Source organism: Podarcis raffonei, chromosome 6 (genome assembly GCF_027172205.1).
Source record: "Podarcis raffonei isolate rPodRaf1 chromosome 6, rPodRaf1.pri, whole genome shotgun sequence".
In the NCBI taxonomy this organism is placed as follows: domain Eukaryota; kingdom Metazoa; phylum Chordata; class Lepidosauria; order Squamata; family Lacertidae; genus Podarcis; species Podarcis raffonei.
Genome location: NC_070607.1, coordinates 49,870,686 through 49,890,668, shown reverse-complemented (window position 1 = coordinate 49,890,668; position 19,983 = coordinate 49,870,686). Strand labels below are relative to the sequence as shown.

The 19,983-nt window shown below is 41.2% G+C and overlaps 1 protein-coding gene across 14 annotated transcripts in view; it reads left to right on the top strand.

Annotated features, from left to right (window-relative positions):
* Nucleotides 1-19,983, top strand: part of ST3GAL3 (ST3 beta-galactoside alpha-2,3-sialyltransferase 3) — a 170,318-nt gene that overhangs the window by 104,925 nt on the left and 45,410 nt on the right. For 12 of the 14 annotated variants that reach the window (XM_053392708.1, XM_053392706.1, XM_053392704.1 and 9 more), the window contains 3 exons: nucleotides 518-581; nucleotides 3,551-3,646; nucleotides 4,791-4,977. In XM_053392708.1, coding sequence (XP_053248683.1) covers nucleotides 518-581; nucleotides 3,551-3,646; nucleotides 4,791-4,977 — 347 coding nt within the window. Of the gene's footprint in view, nucleotides 1-517; nucleotides 582-3,550; nucleotides 3,651-4,790; nucleotides 4,978-19,983 lie in introns of those variants that run through there. The other 2 variants (XM_053392717.1, XM_053392718.1) reach the window with 1 other exon arrangement.

Genomic DNA, 19,983 nt, shown 5'->3' with positions numbered 1-19,983 from the left:
AATGGTTTCCCAGCCTTGATTGCACCGAATAGACCTGTTGCACATATGAGTAATGCAAGTAGCTCCCTCCTTACATGTAGAAAGTGCTGCAGGTCTTTAGTGAAAGCAATGTGGTTTATTGTTCAGGATATCCACTTGGTACACATCAGAAAGAGAAGCAAAGAGGGAAGACACTGTATGTAACAAAGAAACAATGGAGAAATAGATTCTCAAAGGTGCCTGTGTTTATTGAAGCTCAGTCATTTTAGAAATAGAATTTTATTTTTCAGAGTCAATCTGAATTTTTAGCTCTAGGATATTCCTGAATCAAAATAATGTGCTATAAAATACAACCTAAAGAATGTATTTATGTAAGGTTTGTTGCCCTTTGTCTAATTTCTAATTGTTATGCTGTAACTTAAATATACCAGTGCAAATTCATTCATTAATCATCTTGGTCCCTGAAGTCTTTGTACATCAATACTATGGGGGGAAAATGAAGCAAGCTAACCCTTCCAATGTATTTTTTTCTTAACAGATAATCTGATCAAAGCCATCTTGTCAGCAACCAAAGATTATCGTCTTACTCCAGCCCTTGACAGGTGAGTAGATTCTTTTGGGAGCCTGAAGGAGCCCTTGGAGTTGGTGGCCATTAATAAACTGCTTCCCTATGGGCTCTTGGCTTTGGAATAAAATGAGGAGCTGGGAATGATGCTCCTGTTCCAATCCATGGGGTCTATAAAATAGTTTTTTTGACAGCTTCACAAATTTTATTCTCTAGTGTTACCGCAATCTGCTTGATTCCCTACATTTCAAAATAAATAACTGACAATCTTTCAACAAATGCATTAACTTGTCACAACCTCCCCCAAGGTATCATTGTAAGGCAGCAGAATTGCACAGTGTTTATTCAGACAAATATAAGGTTCATCTTGTTCTCACTAACAGCTCCTCTTCTAAACCCTATGTTTATAGCTGTGGGGCAGTGGAGCTGATAGCAAGACTGATTATGGAAATTTTTACCTGGCTTTCGGAGGCGTGAGCTGTTAATGCACATATTCATGGGAGCAGCAAACTTGGATGTAGTGGCAGACATGTTCATTTGTCGTCCCCCCCCCCCTCCAATATTTTGCTTTTAATATAGAACATTCTTCACTAATATATTGGCACATGGTGGAACCTCATACCTATTGTTGTTGTCTAATACTAGCTTAGCACCAAATTCTTGCTGTTTTCCTTTGCCTCAATTTCTTCTACTGAGCTTTGTACTTCCTAAACATATTTTACATTCTGAATTGGCAAGAAAAATTGAGATAACTCTGTTCTGGGTCACCTGTCATAACCCATAGTTTAAAACAAACAGTGGTTTAGTGTGAACAGGCCGCATGTCCCATTTCTACTGCTGCAGTTCCATGGATGAACCAAACCAGAATCTGGCATATTGTGTTGCTCACACCCAGGAAAACCACAAGTGGTAAGCAAGGTTTGTTCTTGGCTTACCGCTTGTGATTTGTTTGGAAGAAACAAGCCACAATCCTTGGTAGAGATTAAACTGATAGAAGGGAAAGAGATAAGAGAGACTTGAGGAAGTATGCAAGGAATTAAGGCTACACAGACAGAGATTAAAGGTTAAATATGGAGTTCTACAGAGTAGAGTTAACCCATCCTAAAATCAGACAATTTTAAATAAATACTTTTCCAAGCTTTTAGACAAGTCATTTTCATTCTACTTTCCATTGAGTTACCTTAAAATAGTAAAATAGGAGAATAATAGTCCATTTTTATACAGACTGGATATGAGAATGAGTTAAATCAAGACTGCAGATCACTGTATATACTTGAAATATTACTGAAGTGAGGTGATAGTATTGCAGTTTTCAGTTGAAGCAAGAAGTGTTACCCTTGTTCTTGAACCAAAAATTCGATCAGCATCTCATCTTGTCTAGGAGCACTTCCAAGTGTCTGTCTTACTTCTGATGTGACAACTTTATGGAAATGTGGTCTGGTTTACAGACAGCCTACTATTGTGCTGTACTTTCTGCTTCAGTTGTGGTACTCCTTTGAGGCAGTTTTCAGTGTTTTTCTACACATCTTTGTATTTATGGTATCCCAGAGCATTCCTACTCTCCTGTTTCACATTGTTGGAGCCACTAAATGTAACCACAAATCATATGGTATTTGGGACCTAGTTTCCAAAGTTATACTCAACAATACACAATATTTTTAATGTATATAAGACTTTACAGAGCAATAAGTGGGAGGAAGAAGGAGAAAGAGTGAAATTAAGGAAGTGGCTTGTGTAGTACATAGACAGTTTTTACTCATCCTTCAGCCTCCAATTCCTGTTGGCAATTACTGTACTTTTCTGTGTACAAGACAAGGGTTTTTTACTTGAAAGTAATGTAAAAAAATCAGGGGTCGTCTTATACATGAGTAGTGCAGAGGAGGGATGTGCGCAGCTGCAAGCAGGAGCTTGTGTGCGGCGATTGGGTGGGTGAGTTGTGGCTGCTGCTGTGATTGTCAGGGTTTTTCAGTCGTTTGATTTATTTTTGGCATTCCCCCCCCCAAAAAAGCTCAACACTTCTGGGCCATTTCCCCCCATTTTCTCCCCCCATAGTCTTATACATGGGGGCATGTTATTCACGGAAAAATAAGATAATTCTTAAAATTACAATGCTCTTATTATGTCCTTGAAAGAGGATGTAAAAAGGAGCCTTTGAATGTAGTCGCTTTGACTTCTCCTGAACTACAGGAAGCACTGATGAGGAAATGTTGAAGGATCTGGATTGGGAATTTTATCTTGTATAAAAGGAGGAGACAACATGGAACAATAATGCTTTTATATTATTTATTTCATTTATGTCCCACTTTTCCTCCAATGATCTCAAAGTGGCATACAACCCCCCTTCCACTGTATCCTCACAACAACCTAGTGAGGCAGGCTAGGTGAAGGGAAATTGACTGGCCCATTGTATGTAACAGGGAGTGAAGCAAAGTGTACCATCCAGTACATTGAGCAGAGGACAAGAGGAAATTGGATTAAACACAGATCCAGGTCTAATGTCAAAGTGAATAGTAAAATAAAGGGAAGAGAATTGCAGTAGGAGTTCTAACATGATTTTAACTAACAATCTACAACTGTCATTTTCCTCTTAAGGATTGTTTATTTGGGACCTTTCTCTGCATATTTTCCTGTGCATAGATAAATGGTATTTAATTAAGCAGTTACTATTCTTCTGTGCAAACAAAATCTGCACTTAGTTTCACTGTTTAACTCTTCCCTTACAGTTGTTTCATTATGAAAAGAAACATTTTGTTAGCTATTTAAATGCAGTGATTTCATCTTGAGCCAATAAGCCTAAGTAGATATGGTGAGAACATTTCCTCCTTTTGCTACCTGTGTTGCTATGCTCCCTGTATTATAAATTGACAGAGTTTGTTACTGCAAATTAATAGAGTACAGCCTCCTGATTATACTTACAGTGCCTGAATTGGATCTTGACCAGGGGGAGCTCTGTGCTTGTGGATTTTACTGTTTACCCAACTGCCCTTATCTCTGCTTCCTTCCCAGTCTCAGTTGCCGGAGATGTGTTATTGTGGGAAATGGTGGCATTCTAGCAAACAAGTCACTGGGTTTGAAAATCGATGACTACGACATTGTTATCAGGTGAGTTGTCCACACAGGGGAGAGGGTGTTCTATAATTCTTTTCCTACTATGTGCAGTAGAGGTTTGCAGCACCTCTGGCCCTGTCAGATTCCAGTGTCCTTGGCACAATATGCCTCACATAAAATCCTAAGGCTGGAATTAGAAAGTATGGCAGATGTGGGGCTGCTGCTAAAAACAGCAGTTTCTTGTTTCATTCTCTTCCCCTTCCGCAGTAGCAACTAATAATACAATGTGTGACATAAAATCATCTCATTCTGAGTTGCAAACAGCTAATGAAATGTAGTGGGAAAACCTGGGGCACACTGGCAAGACGTTAAATGTTTTTCCTTATCGGGGAGGCATAGGAGGATGTGGGACTACTGCTTTTCAGAACAGCCATTCTGATATTGTCTAGTCCTGAACTATAAGAGATAGAGACCCAGTTGCCAGTTTCTTGGTTTCCTGTTGGAAGGAAATTGTGGTGCAACGGTGACATCGCTTCATATGTCGAGTACCCAAGGGCATTCAAGGAGCTCCTTTTCCAGAGTTGGATACCAAAAATTTTCATCTTCAAGTGCTTAGGGATGCTCTGGTTTGTGGACAACTAGTTTCAGTTTATAAGGCAGTCTTGCTAGCACTACCTCATGAGCATGATTATACCACAAACTAAATTGAAGGTGAAAAGTTCTATGCACTTATGCTTTGTGATAAGCTTTGATGATAAATATTGGCCCACACCATAGTTCTAGTAGAGAATAACTACTTACCAGCAGTTCAATATGTTCTAGGAAAAATCAAGATAGTGTAGATGGATGAGAATGGGCACTAATAACTTCCTTTATATTTGTATTGAGAATAGTGGCTGGCTCTTTATTTGAGTGCTTAGCTTCTCACTTTGGCCTGTGGAAGAATCAGGAAACACTAAATTCTGAAATTCTTGGTTGCTCAGTCAGGTCTAATTGATCATCTCTTTATACACATTAACTCCAGAAGTTGGATGCAAGCAGTTTTAACTGTTTCACTGGCAGTTTACGAGCTCTCAGCATATTTGCTCTTGTCTGACTTTTGTTTAATTTTATAGTTTCTATCCTGTGTTTTTGCTACCATTTCAAACTGAACTCTGGTGTAAATGCAACTGGCAGCTCTTCTCTGAACTCTCTGTAGGCTGAACTCTGCTCCAGTGAAAGGCTTTGAAAAGGATGTTGGTGGCAAGACAACAATGCGAATAACATACCCAGAAGGGGCCATCCAGAAACCAGAGCAATATGAAAAGGATTCCCTCTTTGTGCTGGCAGGGTTCAAGTGGCAGGATTTCAAGTGGCTGAAGTACATTGTTTACAAGGAAAAAGTGGTAAGAGTTACTCTGGAGAATAACTCCTGGTATTTCCTGACTTTTTGCTTGTAGCTCTCAGTGCTGTGCTTACATTTCTTGCACAGCTCTGTTTCTGTGGAATGCATCCTATCCATTTGCCTTTCAAAGTAATAAAATGGGCTTCAGAATACCTTTCTAATCTCAAATGACCCTGAGTTTGAACACCGACAAAATGAAGCAGAAATGTGGGGTTTGAGGCATGTAATAAATAAATAATTTAAAATGGCAGCGTAAGAACAACATATCTTTGTAGGCTGCTTGTTATTGATAAAAACAAGGCTGATAAATAAATCCAATATTCAAGGCAAATAAATTCAAACAAAATAGGAAAATGATTTGGGAGATAAGCTAGGCTATCTAGAAGCACCTCATATCCCAGCAGAATACAGTCTGCTCAGCCCATTGATAAACAGATTCAATGGAGGACTTTAACGAGTGTTTGAGGTAAGAACACTCCAGTCAGGCTGCTATTCCTTTTCAGGTTACTTTTGGTCTCACATACCTGTTTCATTCTGACCTTTTTTAGCTGCTTGAGACATAAGCTGTACTGTAAGCATAGAACACATTTTTTCATAGGTTGAGAATCCAGTGTGGGGTAGTGGAACCCTGGGAGTCTAGGGTTCAAATCCCCACTCAGCCATGCTCACTGGGTGATCATGAAACAGTTACTGCCTCTCAGCCTAACCTACCTCTTAGAGTTGTTGTAAGGCTTAAATGTTGAGGGGGAGAACCATGTCCACCATCCACAGCTACGTAGAGAAAAAAATGAATATAAATGCAATAAGTTAACAAACATTAGGGATAACCATGTTTCTAGTTTGGAAGTGTCAGCATTGTCTCATCTTTTCTATTGGAAAAGGCGGCAGCAGAAAGATACTTAAAAATGCAGACTGCCAAACTTAGCTCAGACACTTTTTAAATAACTGGGCAGCCCTGATTCATACATGCAATGCTATTTAGTGGGTTGGATTCAAATATACATCCTTACCTCAATAAAATGATTTCATCTGTAGGAAACTCTCCTTGAACATCTGGTTCATGTTGGTAAAGGAGCCAAATGAGGGCAAAGGTTTCCTTGGAAATAAGTAGCCTCTGGGTTTTGCCCGCTCTAAAAAATAACCCTATACCTACTTTCACCAGTAGGCTGCCAAAATGAACAGCTTATGGAGCAAGTGCCTGCGGCATCAGGAAGATGTCTTTAGTAGTGTAAGTCTGGTGTTGAGTGAGCACCTGCCTGCAAGTGCAGCCACGCTCAACAGCCTGCTCATTGCAGAGGTGTGTCTGATGCACACTGTGCAGGGATGACGTTGGAGGTCGAATAGGGTGCAGCTGAATCTGGGCAAGGGGAAATGCTTCTGTTTTTATTCCATGTGCACATCAGTTGTCTTCTATAAGATCTGAACAATCTTCAATCTACATATCTTAGGAAGGAAAGACAAAATTTACTATGAAGCGAAAAGTTCTCTCCTAGCAAATCTTAGTATATAGGCTCCAGAGGCACAAGTGGAGGAAGGAACAAAAGAAACCATCTCCTGTACAGTACCCACTTCAATGATTATTTCATTAGAAATAATGGGGAAATGTCTTACTACAGTGTATTTGGAATTTTTTCTCCATATGCTTATACCTGCCTATGGAACCATTACAGAAGAAGGGCAGTTTTATCAGCTTAGCTCTCTTTAGGACCATAGAAACCACTATGTATTGATGGCAGCAAGTCTTTTTTTCCTTTTCCCTTTTCTTTACTGGTTTTGAATATTGTGTAAGCATGCAGAGAACAGTGGATAGCTCAAGTGGCAACTAATTCTTCTTGTGCAACACATTACCACTGTGGGTATTACCTTATTAGCAGATTTATTTAGTCACACATGAACTCTCTGCCACCATCCAGGAAGAGCCAGCACAACAATACAGTCTTGCCCCCCCCCCCAAACCAATGAATGATCCAAATAGGTTAAAATTAATCCTCTTTGCCTTGCATCAAAGAGGAAATGGGTGCATTAAACATTTAAAATGAATCACAGTCACAAGGTAAGCAAAAGGGGGGGAAAGGGAGGGGCAATGCTATTAAACTGATTCTCTCTACAAGGTGTTGTACACACAGGGAGTGGAGCAGAAATTCTCTTTCACTCCCCTTCTTTGACCTTGTTCTTGCAAGGCAGTTTTCCAGGACAAACTGAGAGGCACGTTCAGGGAGGAGTTAAAATATGTGTCATAGGAGTTTGGGAAGGTCCTTTAATCCTTTTATAAAGCAATTGCCAAACTGCTGCTGGGACAGGAGTTAGCATTCCTGGGGGACAATGTACAGAACTGTAGTATTCCTGAACTTCTTTCATCCTGCCTAAATAAGAATAAAAGTTCTCACATTATAAATATGAAAGGAATTGGAAAAGTACTTTCTGCTTTGAAGTTTTAGCTTTAGACCACTTGACAATGCTGCATCTGAAACCTTGCCTCTCTCCCCACAAGCTTCAGGGAGATGTACGGTACTTCTCCTTGTTGTTGTTTGGGCATTGTTTCCCAGACTTGTAATCTGGTATTTGCAAATACTATTAGCATAACTTTCCATTGATATGCTCATTTTTTAATGTTCTATTCATTTTTTTAGTGCTCTCTGGAGGTGAGGTAGTGACAGTGCTCAGTAGCTTGCACAGGATGTCTAGTTCCCCATGCATTTATTCATTACCAAGGAAGGAGTTTATCTCATGCTGTTGCCTATTTTCAGAGTTCTCAGTCACCAAGATGAATTATCACTAAACATGCTGTGTTTCTTTGCCTCTCCAGCTTTACTGTCATTTCAGTTCAGTGATTTGTTTGTTTTTGAATTTATTTATGTTGTAGTTCGGGGGGGAGGGGATAGGGGCTTCTTCACTACTCTCAGCACTCTTAACAAACTACAGTTCACAGGATTCTTTGGGGAAAGCCATAACAGTGCCCCGACTTATAGGCATGTGAAGACTTTATTAGAGCTAATGGGGAAATAGTTGACACTTAACAGCACTTCCTGTAGGATGGCACGCTTAAGTACCAATTTACAGTTGGAGGGGGAAGTTTACCAGTGGGATGGCACAGCACTGTCAGAGGCCTCTCAGTAGTTCCATAGAAAGAGTTCAGAGATGTTCATGTCCTGCTGGCTGTGTTATTGCAATGACACCAAAATTGTAGTCAATGGGAGGAAAACAAGAAGTAAAAAGGGGAGAAATAAGAAAATACCCCTTCCTGTCCTATAGAGAAGACTGTGCTGAAGCTGCTGGAATCAGCTTTAGTTTTGTTATGCCAACTAAGATTAGCAGTTAGGTTTATGGCCTTTTTGGCTTGTCTGTGCATGGCTGTGTAATAAGGAAACACACAAGTTGTCCCAACAGCTTCATGCAGAATGGTAGTTGCTGTAAATTCTTCAGTTTAGCACAGCAAAAGATCATACAAATCCATGCAGGTTAAACACATTTTGAAAAGTAGGAGCTTGTGTAGGTATACACACACACACACACACACTCACTCACAAAGTGTATTTATGTAAACATAAGGCAGACATTTCCCTGCTGAACTCCCAGTTTGTCTTAGTGTTTGCCATATATAAATCATAATTTAGTTTATATGTGGGAGAAGCAGAAAATCTGGCAGCATTGCCCTGCCCACACAACAGTAGACAAGCATAAGTCTACAAGACTATACAGGTTTGCACAGGATATCTTTGGCAGTGCTGAAACTGTTCTTTTCACTGTGGTGCTCTCCATCAGGTGGATGGCTATAAGCGAAAGGGAAAAGTGCTTAATATTAAGGTCAGCATCACAGAAATGACATAAAATGAGTGCCTTTTTGAGAATAGGTGACCCATCAAATCCTTAGAAAGCGTTGAATGGAGTATTACAACTGAGAATACGCATGAGTTCATTTCTGCAGCCTACAAATACAAAACCCATTGGGAGCTCTTGAAGTTAGAAGGCATTGTGGATGGTTATGAAAATCATGTACTTGAAGTATGTGCTATACACAAAGGTATTTGACATTTCTTCCTCTTTCTTCTTAACGTTTGCATTTCCTCTGATAGCCAAATATCTAAGTATTTACTTACGCCAGTTACCCACTTGTAAACACTGTGGAGAAAAGCATCTATGCACTGAAGGTTTCAAAGAAAATATTTGTGTACCATGAGCATGGTGATCTGAGTATTTGTGATTAAGTTTCTTTAAAAATGTGTGTTTTTGAGTGCTCAGAACTACATTCTACAGTACAGTCTTCAGACCTTACTTCGGTCTTTTGATTTGCTTGGAGGGCTTCTGCTTAGGTAAAGGCAAACATTTAGCATCTAACTTGCAGCCCGGAACAAGAAACATTTTAGAGCACTATATTCAAAACCATCTGCAAGTACCATGCAAGCTTACCAGCTACTGACTAAAACGCCCTGTTTAGTTAGATGCCTTTATTATTTATCACATCAGAATTCTTCTTCCTTTTCTTCTGTTTGTGATTCTCATGAACAAATGTAAGCAGATGAGTCTTGAGTTGCTAATTGAGAGTGCCTACTTTGGGGCCTAACCAAAGTTAATGTGGGCAGAAACACTTCCCATTTGTCAGTCTGGTAAACCTACCTTTCACTTGTGCAATGGAGTCAGGGATTGTATAACTACATTCCTGGTTGGGTGGGGCACATAAAGAGGCACATGGTGAATTGGAGCATTGTTTGGTCTACATCTGCCCTTTTCCGTTTCCTCTCTCAATTGTTGCCAATTGTACCAAAGGCCAACTGCATTCACCTAGATACTTTGAGGCAAGCCTCAATTCTCATTCATTGTTCTGTGTAATTTTCACAAACTTGTTCCTGAAGTATAAAGCACAAAAATATCCCCTTACAGAAGCCCTTATTTCCAAATGATTTGTCTTTCCTGCTGATCTACCAGCCATTCTCATACAACTGATGTGCAACTAATTAGGGATCAATGAGCAGTTTTACAGGACTAAAGTTTTGTTTGCAGGACGTGGAGTACTATATTGTGATGTAACCTGCAGAATCTGTGAGATGCACAGCTATGAATCAACACACCTCCTGAGTTACGGCTCTTTAAACGAAACTGGGTTGAAGAAACTTCATTTCTTTGCTGCCCTAGGGGCATCATGCATCAACAGGCTAACAGAGTCCTGGTATCATTCATTTCAGGAGGGACAAATTTGGAGTGGAGAAGTAGCAAGAGTACTTAACACTTTCCCCACCTACCACTTCTCTGCTGCATATCACCCCCACCTGCAGCGTTCCAAATTCATGTTTGTCCTTGCAATAACTAGGAGATGCATGGGAAGTAATTTTGACCACAGAAATAATTACCTGGGGAAGGGTAATGCATCCACCTTTCAGTTCTTTATATGAAATTGAGGCAGCATAGTGACTATAGACTCAACTACAGAGGAACAAAATGTGCACAAATAACTCATCTTTGCACTATTTCTTCTATTTTTTGCCTGTCTCTGATCCCTCACCCCACCCATTTTTTGGTTAATTGGTCAGTAACATTATATTTTTGCACATTTTTCAGCAGTACAACTGAAAGTTCAACCAGGGCACGGGGAACCTTTACTAGGAAGGTAGCTAATAACCCAATCGTATCCATGCAACTTAAATGATAGCTCATTTATCCCTTGGGCAGATGCAAGGAAAAAGAAATGCAATTCAGATAAAAAGTGTGAGAAGGAATGTATGACACCAGACTGTTGCACTGTGAGCAACATGAACACAAAATATATCTAGGAGATCTACCACCACCCCTACCCCATGAGCACACCTTTATGTGAGCTCTCTTTGGATCTTTTTCTTTGCCCCTTTGTGTGAGAAACTGGGAAAAGTAGGGTTGCCATATGTCCAGAATTTCCCAGACATAAACAGAATACTGCAGTTGGAATCAGGGTCTGGGCGGAAATCGGCAAAATGTCCAGGAAAATTTGGATGTATGGCAACCCATGTTGGCAGTGTAGTTTTTGCCGATTTTCCTTTAAAAATAGCTCAGAACCATTTTTGGGGTTTTTTTGCAATTTTGCAAAAAATAAAATAAAAAGCTCAACAACCTTTGTGTCTGGGTTTTCACTTTTTGAAATATGGCAACCCTAGGAAAAGGCAGGTACTATATGTCCAGTGGAGATGTGTGAAGTCCACTCTGCTAAATCCACAGGCTGAACTAATCCTGCAGCTATCCCAGTCTAATTGTTGGTGGCTGAACAAAGAGACAGAGGAGCTGTTAGGTCTTCAGGGTCACTGGTGGCTTGGAGATTTGCTGGAGAATCATACATTCCTTTCTCTGTGGAGATGCTGGGTTCAAGGTCTGGGCTGGACTGAATCCTGGCACTTGGATACATTTAAGGACATTAAAAATACAGCCTGTTAACTGGTTTTAGTCTTTTGCACAACATGCAACATTTATTACATGCCTCCAGCTTGGAAGCTTTTCAGAATGCATTCTTCATTAGTGTCTTTGCACTCCACTAAAATATGATGGCTAGAAAAGTGCCATACTTCAGGAAAGAGCTTGAATACAAGCTATATTCTAGGTGGACCTATCAGGGGTTGGCTGTTCCTTCATGGCTTGTGGATGTCAGGCATTTTGAGCCAGTGTGTTTAATGCTTTTTTTTTTTAAAGTCAAATAACCTTTTAATGATAGTATATAATAAAGCCCATTTGAAAACATATCTGAGGTTCGTAGTTGGGTGAGAAGAGTGGTGATTATGTCGGGGAGAGCACGCGCAAACCAAACTAGACTTCACCAACTGCCCACAAATCAGAGATTCCTGGTGGCCATGACCAAGCTACAGAGCAAACTCTGTATTTTGAGGGCTGTTGCTTCAATGAGAGCAGGGGTGTCCAGGGAATTTCCATTGGGTTTGCTTTGCCCAGTTTTTGCTTTCATAATACAACACTCCTTATTTGATGACAAATGCACTTCATTGTGAGACTTTATTGCTTGCTGAAGGAAATAATTACTTCCTGCAACTAATTATATAAAAATGAAGTCACAAGAACAGGCCAATTGCCTGGGAAGTGACTCAGTGCAATGATTGTAAGAAAAGCGCTGGAAAAGATCTCAGTAGCAGTACTTCACTAGACCTCCAGTTTGGTGTTCCATAATGAAGAATAGATAAGCATCTTTTTTTCTGAGCCTACCCAACACATGACTGCAAAGGAGTGGAGAAATTGGCAGTGTTGATACCATCCTCCACACATTCTTGAGATACCTTGGTGTTTTTAACACCCTCTCTGGTGTCATTACTCGGTTCAAGCATTCAGATAACAGAAGGCCAAGGATACCCTGACATCCCCCAAGTTGCTCTCCTCGGTTCAACCAGTATTGGCAAATGTAAGTAATGACAGGCACCGGAAAACTCGCAGCTCTTCAGGATGCAAACTCCCACTTTGATGGTGGAAACAACCTCAGTGCCTTGCAAAGAGGGGGATGGATATCGTTTGACTGAGAAAGAAGAATGAATTTAGTCACAAATCTCAAGAAGGAATGTAATGTAACAGCACAATCCTCTACATGCCTTCTCAAAAATAAGCCCCATTGGGTTCAATGCGTTCACTTAGGCAATTGAAAATCTGCCACTCCCCCTGTTATTCAGGTGGAGGCAATAATAGATTCTGGAAGAGGTAAAGGCAAACTCAGCTCATATGTGCCCTGCTTTCACCTGTGCTCTCATAGATGAAACGATTATATCCTCCCAAATCTACCTTACAAACCACATTCCATATATAGAATGTCCTTAGCTGTGCTCTTCCTGTTCGCTGAGCATTTCATGTGACATCCCACATGATGTGGATTCAATTGATTCAAGTGTAAAGTTAAAGAAATTGGAAGGAGGGTGTAATTTAGCCCTCCACTCAAGAAGAACAAAATAGGAGCCCTCCCTAATTACTGATCACTGGAGTAAAAGCCAAGTAAGAAGTGATATGATATATGTGTATAAAATTATGCATGGCATGGAGAAATTGGAAATAAAGTTTTTATTCATTCCTCATAACAATAGAGCTCATGGACTCCAGTGAAGCTGAATGTTGGAAGATTCAGGACAGACGAAAGGAAATACTTCTTCACACAGTGCATAGTTAAACTATGGAATTTGTTCCACAAGAGACAGTGATGGCCACTAACTTGGGTGGCTTGAACAGAGGATTAGACAACTTCAAGGAAGATAAGGTTATCTGTAGCTACTAGCTACAATAACTGGCAGAAGTTTATTCCAGATGCTTCTAGAAGTGAAGTCCTTGATGGTCCCGAAGCAGTGTCATGCTTCTCAATACCAGTTTCTGGCAACCACAGGAAGGGAGAGGGCTGTTGCATTCAGATCTCACTTGTGGGCATGTGGCTGGCCATTGTAAAAGCAGGAAGCTAGTTGGGTCACTGTCCTGATCCAGCAGGGCTATTCCTATGTTACTACTGCTAAGATACTGTAAAATCAGCTGCTTGTCTGATTGAATTTCTGCCTCTTGGGATACAGGGTACTCACTGTATTGAATCACTTCCCATCAACTCATCTCTAGCCCCTATCCTAAAAAGATTGCTCTTATCCCAGATCTGAGGAATATACTTTTTGATAAGGTCTATACAAACATTCAGAATATATCCCTTAGCTCTATTCCCATGACTGAGCTGAATGAGCTCTAAGAAATGTGTGTTTTTAGTAGTGCCTGGCATTTGTTAACTGTCCTGTCTGTCTGCTCCTCTGCGTCTAAAGAAGGGCAGGTATCCCCAATAGGAATTAACAGCTTTAGACATTTCCCCAAGCATCTGTCTCTAATCAGACTATTAGACATAATAGTGGCTGCCCCAGTAGAACACAGCAGCTGAGAGGATACCTTAATACCAGCTGCTAAAGCCTACAGGGGTTAGTGGCTATGGAGCCAGCTGCCTGTGGTTTGTATAGTGGTGGATATGAGCTTTATAGCTGAGAAACAAGGAGCTGTAGAACAAAACCACAAAGCCTCTGTTTTGGAACCCAAACACAAGGAACAGGATGCTTTTATTTTGAATGCATTCAGCATGGTAGCACATTTCAGTAATGTTGATAATCCTAGAATAATACAAATGAAATAGACCAGAATATCACCTGTATCCTGTTACCCAAAGTAGAATATATTTTCAAACTCCAGTGTGCCCAAAATAGGTTGAAGCAAAGTGTACCATGGTAAAAAGACTGCACAGCTAATACCTCTGCAAGTGAGCCCTGCCACCCTTAAAGGGAAAGCAATCCAATCCAACAATCTGGTTTCCCCTCCCCCTAGAAGTCAAGTCCTTGATGGTCTAGAAGCAATAGGTCATATTAATTATAGCATTAAGAAAAAAATTGAAACATTTTTGATGCATTAAGTTTGCCTGCCCATCACTAGCTCCTGGAGTTTACACACAGATGTTGCTGGCAACAAGACAAGGTAGTTCAAATAAACCTAGAAAATTTCATGTTTAGAAAACTCCTTGTAACATTTTCTTTGATGCCATCCGCAAAATGAAAATATTGCTGACTTTGGGGTTTTGTTATCATTTGTAGATGTTTCAGGATCACAGCATTGGCTTCTGGGCATAAAGACAAGCTATAGGAAGCTTTCCTAGTTGATAATGTTTTGTTGACGATTGTTTAAACCCCAGAGCTTGCATAAAACACAGAAATATATTTAATCCAATTTGTAAATACTTTATTTAAACAAGCAGTCCATCTGCTTCAGTTCACAGTTGCATTCAAAGCACTGCCCCACATATTTCTGAGTCATGGGCCACCCCTTCTTATTGCATTGTGAAATTGGCCAAGATCCTTCCATTATCCTGGAGTTGCAAACATGGTGCTCATGACTGATTACTTCCACTGGTACCTTTGAAACTCCCCCCCCTTCATCATGAGGTATCAAGTATATAGAGCTGAAGAAGAACTTAGAGTTACATTCTATCGCACTGCCTCTTTCATCTGTATTTACTCTTCAAAGCTCAGAGCAGCATCCAAGCTGTCAATCTGAGTTTTACAAAGCACATAATGTTGGAAGAGGAAGGGGGAAGAGTGTTGCTCCTTTCAGCTTCCTCTTTCAGTTGTATGAGTTTTTCAAGGCTCAGATTGGTAGCCAACATCTTGTCAGAAAGTAAGCTGACCCAAAGGGTAAGAGGAAAAGCAGGATATAACAAAAGAGGAGTGGTCTTTATATACCCCACTTTCCCTCTTACCCTTTCACATTGGATTCTGCACCAGTTAAAGTTTCTGAACCATCTTCAGAAGCAGCTCCATGTGTAAGATGTTGCAGTAATATAATCTAGAGGTTACCAGAACATAGACAACAGAAGTTAGGCGGGCTATCCCTGTCCAGATGGGGGCACAGCTGGGCCATCAGCCAAAGCTGATGGAATGCACTCCACACACCCAAGGCCAGCTGAGCCTCCAGCGATAGCAAAAGATCCAGGAGTACCCTCAAGCTACATATCTGCTCCTTCAAAGGGAGTCTAATCCCATCAAGAGCAGGTAATTTCCCAACCATCCGTTCTATGGAACCACCCACTAAAAATGCCTCAGTTTTACCTGGATTGAGCATCGGTTTATTGGCTCTTATTCAGTCCATTACTGAGGCAAGGACTAGAGGGGTTTTATTGGAAATACTGTACACCTCTGCATTTCCCACCTTTCTTTCTCTAAACTGCCACTTCAGAGTGTGTTCACACATGAAGCATTTTCTGCATAGATGTCTTAACATGCAGTAAATTGCATTCGTCCCCTACAGTGGACACACATTTCTGTTCTCCACGCCTATATGTGGTGTGCCACAGTAGTGATTTTATTATAGGAAAACTGGTTTGAATGTTTTGTTACCTCATCACCACTTCCAGGTAACTCCAAATAGCTTTACAGGATGTGATGTTGAAATCCATCATGTGAATTACAGCACTGTTTCTTGATACTAAAACTTTTAATTGTTTCTCTTTGAACATTCCTTTAATTGACACCTCCGTGTCTACCATAACTACTTCCCAGAAACTGTTAGCACTTTTTCTCTCGCTATAAACACTGCCTATCAACTGATGCTGTAATATCAGTAGTAACTCATGGCAAGTCTTTTTATTTCACGTATTTCCAGGACTCAGGGCAGAGGCTGTAGCTCATTGGCAGAGACTGTGCATTGCATGCAGAAGGTTCCAGGTCCAATTCTTGGTATCCCTGGGTAGGAAGAACTCTAGTCTGAAACCCCCAAGAGCCACACAAGCTAGACTGACCAGTGCTCTGGTTCAGTATTAGGCAACTTCCTGTACTTATCTGCATCCCACTTGGTAAGAAAGAAGTGATACTTCTGCTAGTCCTTATTTTGATGATGACTGTTTTGTCAGCTTTTGTTTTTGTATAGACTTTTTAACCCTGGGGTGCAGAAATTGCTGCTATTTAAAATTACCGTATTTTTCGCTCCATAGGACGCACTTTTTCCCTCCTAAAAAGTAAGGGAAAAAGTCTGTGCATCTTTTGGAGCGAATGTGTGGTCCCTGGAGCCAAGTCGCCCTTGCCCCGCACTCCTGGGCTGCTCTTTGGGGGTGGGGGGAGGAGCCACGGTGCTCTGCCGGCAGCCTCCGCTTTCCCCTGAAGCCCCGGCAATGTTTGCAAGCAGAGGGAAGGCTGTGCGCTCCCGGACTGCTCTTTGGGGGTGGGGAGAGGAGCCACGCGGCTCTGCCGACAGCCTCTGCTTTCCCCTGAAGCCCCGACAAGGTTTGCAAGCAGAGGGAAGGCTGTGTGCTGCTGGGGTGCTTTTTGGGGGTGGGGGGGTGGGGAGCCACACTGCTCTGCCTACAGACTTTGCTTTCCCCTGAAGTCCCGACAAGGTTTGCAAGCAGAGGGAAGGCTGTGTGCTGCTGGGGTGGTTTTTGGGGGTGGGGGGTGGGGAGCCACACTGCTCTGCCTACAGACTTTGCTTTCCCTGAAGTCCCGACAAGGTTTGCAAGGTTTGCAAGCAGAGGGAAGGCTGTGTGCTGCTGGGGTGCTTTTTGGGGGCGGGGAGCCACACTGCTCTGCCTACAGCCTTTGCTTTCCCCTGAAGTCCCGGCAAGGTTTGCAAGCAGAGGGAAGGCTGTGTGCTCCTGGGGTGGAGGGTGGGGGTGGGGAGCAGCAAATTGCTGTCTCTCAGTGCCTCCTAATTCAACTGCAGAGGATTGCCTAACTGGATTCTGAGCTCCATTTGAAGTTTAAAAATAGTAAACTATTTTTATGGAGATTTCTTCAAGTAGCAGTTTTGCGGAAATAGTCATAAATACATGCAAAGCATCTCCACAAACCAGTAATAGTAATTTCAGCTAAAACTGAGCAGGTATCTGGTTCAGGAACAGTTTAAATTGCACAGCTATAACCAGACATCCTGTGTGTGTGTGGACCATGTTCCTAGTTGCTAATCTTTACTGCTGAAAAGAGGCTCTGATATTCCACTCCAACTCTATAATTCATTATACAAATTCTTACAAGTACAGTCCACCTATACTAAACCAAAAACATTGTGTTCTCTTGGTATTGAGTGGAAGCTATTTATCTGCCCTCTTTTCCTCCTCTGTTCTTTGCTCAGTCACTCCATTTTGAATCTTTCTTTCAAAACAACCATGCCTGTTTTGAGAAAACTTCAGAGATTTAGGAACTGGAGCACAATCATTTGATCTCTTTGCTGTTCCTCCATACTCCAAGCACTTCTCATTTGCACAGCCCTGGTTTCTCTCCCTGACTATTAATATTCTTGATTAATAACAGTAAAATGCTCAAATTTTAGTTTTTGTGACTGCTGCCAATACTGACTTCCCAGTGATAATGAAAACAGCTACATTATAATGGAATGTCTGTCCTTTTTCCATTCTCATCAGTATATACCGTGGCTCGCTTTAAAGCAGCAAAGTGGACAGGAGCCACACACTTTGCTGTTTTAAATAGTTTAGTACAACATTTGAGTCAGATTTCCCTCCCCCCTTGTTTTCCTGCTCTAAAAACTTGGTGCGTCTTTTGGTCAGGAGCGTCCTATGGAGCGAAAAATACGGTATATGAAAATTGCTTAGTTAGTTAGTATAGGAGAAAGCACAAACTGTTTAAAGTGGAAACTGGCAATGTGTGGAAAAGGCTGCGCTCTGCCTTGAAGCTGGTGTCCTCCAGATGTTTTGGACTACAGCTCCCTTCAGCTGCAGCCAACATAACTTCACTGACTGGGGGTGATGGAAATTGCAGTGAAAAACATATGGAGGGTGCAAGATTTGGAAGGCTATCTACAAAGGCTGGGAGAAAACAAAAAATATATATGAAATTTTGGTGAGGAACTCTCTGTTCTTAAGGGTTGAGAACTGTGGCACCAGGTGGGAATCTCAAGGGAGAGAGAAGAAGCAAATGCCAAGGGAAAGAGAGATGGGAAAACCAGTAGGGAAGGACTGTTGGAGCTGGGGCTGAAATGTGCCCATCCACTAAGCTGCAGGCCATTTTTATGCCCACATTTCCATATACATCTCATCTGTTTGGGCATTTTGTTAGTTAATTATTAAAGACCAATAGATTTTATAATTGCTTTAAAAAAACAACTGGTGACTAACATGTGACCCTCCTTAATTTATTGGAGTACAGTTGCTCTAATCCCTGGCCATTGGGCATGCTTACTGGTGCTGATGAGTGTTAACAGTCGAATAACATCTGGAGGAGCACAGGTTAGCTGCCAGTATTTTAACAACAGATAATTCACAATGAGTGGATTGTGGGAATTCATTAAAAAACATAGTTTTGTGTGTCGGACTGCTGACTAGATATCGGCACATCAGGAGCTTCCGGGAACTCTCAAGAGCAAGGTGTGATCTCTGTATCATGTTGAAAATTTAACACATGTTTCTAGTTCCACTGAAGATTGTGGTTATGGAGTAAGGAGCAATAGTGCCATCTAAGTGGTGCTGTCATGCTTCATACTGCACATTAATCTTCAGAAGGTAGTCTTCTTCAAAAATATTGTGTTGCATATCCTGATGGTTTTCTGCAGTTCATAATAGAAAGTGAGCACTTGTGAAAACAATACCCAAAGCATTGGATTAGGACCTGCAAGGAATCAGTGCCGTTGCAGGCGCTCTGTAATTGGAGCTGCTTGATTTGTCTCCACTAATCTTTCCTCGGCTGTGGATTTTACATCAAATAGCTGGTTTTCTCAGGGGCACAATAAGAAGTACAGACCAAACTACAGTAAATAAAGATACCTAATCCATTCTAGACATGAGCCGAGAGCCTAGTTTCCTCATCTGTCAGAGTTCTCCCTTCCTTCGATTTATGAGGTGTTTCATTCTGCAGACATTCAGCTTTTCCTTTAGCCCATGGGTGCAAAGGGCAGGGAGTATATATGGTTCGCTGGGAGAACAAGAGAAATATATTACCAGTGTTGATGGTCAGTCTAGGGAACAGCCAGACTGAAGCTACTTTCATTTTGTAAATTGAGTTGAGATTGAACTTACAGTTTTGAGAAAGCAAAAGTCTGGTGGTGGAATTTTAAGTGATTCTGGGCATATTTTTATGAGTTCCCAAATGCACTTCTCACTTATACAGCCCATCTACTTAAGCAATTGTGTTTCTGCTTGATATAAGCAGGCCATGACCTATTATTGCTGTCCAGAAAATATTTGAAGTACGGTTGTAATTTTTAGGAAGAATGCAGCAAACCTCTGGTCTTGGATGCACATACCCTCCAATGTTTCTGCAATGAAAATAGGGACATCCCATTCCATAAAGATAATTTTACTATTTATACCCCACACATCTCATTGGGTTGCCCCAGCACTCTGGGCAGCTTCCAACATATATAAAAACATAATAAAGCATTAAACATTAAAAAACACTTCCCTATACCAGCTCTACTTCGGCAACAGAGTTGGCGGGGTGGGCAGTGTGGCACTTCCCATTTCATCCCAAGTGGAGAAATGGGACACACTGCTCCTGCTGCTGTGCTGTGGATGTAACTGCTACTGGTGGTTCTTCCACTTTACGTTGATAGG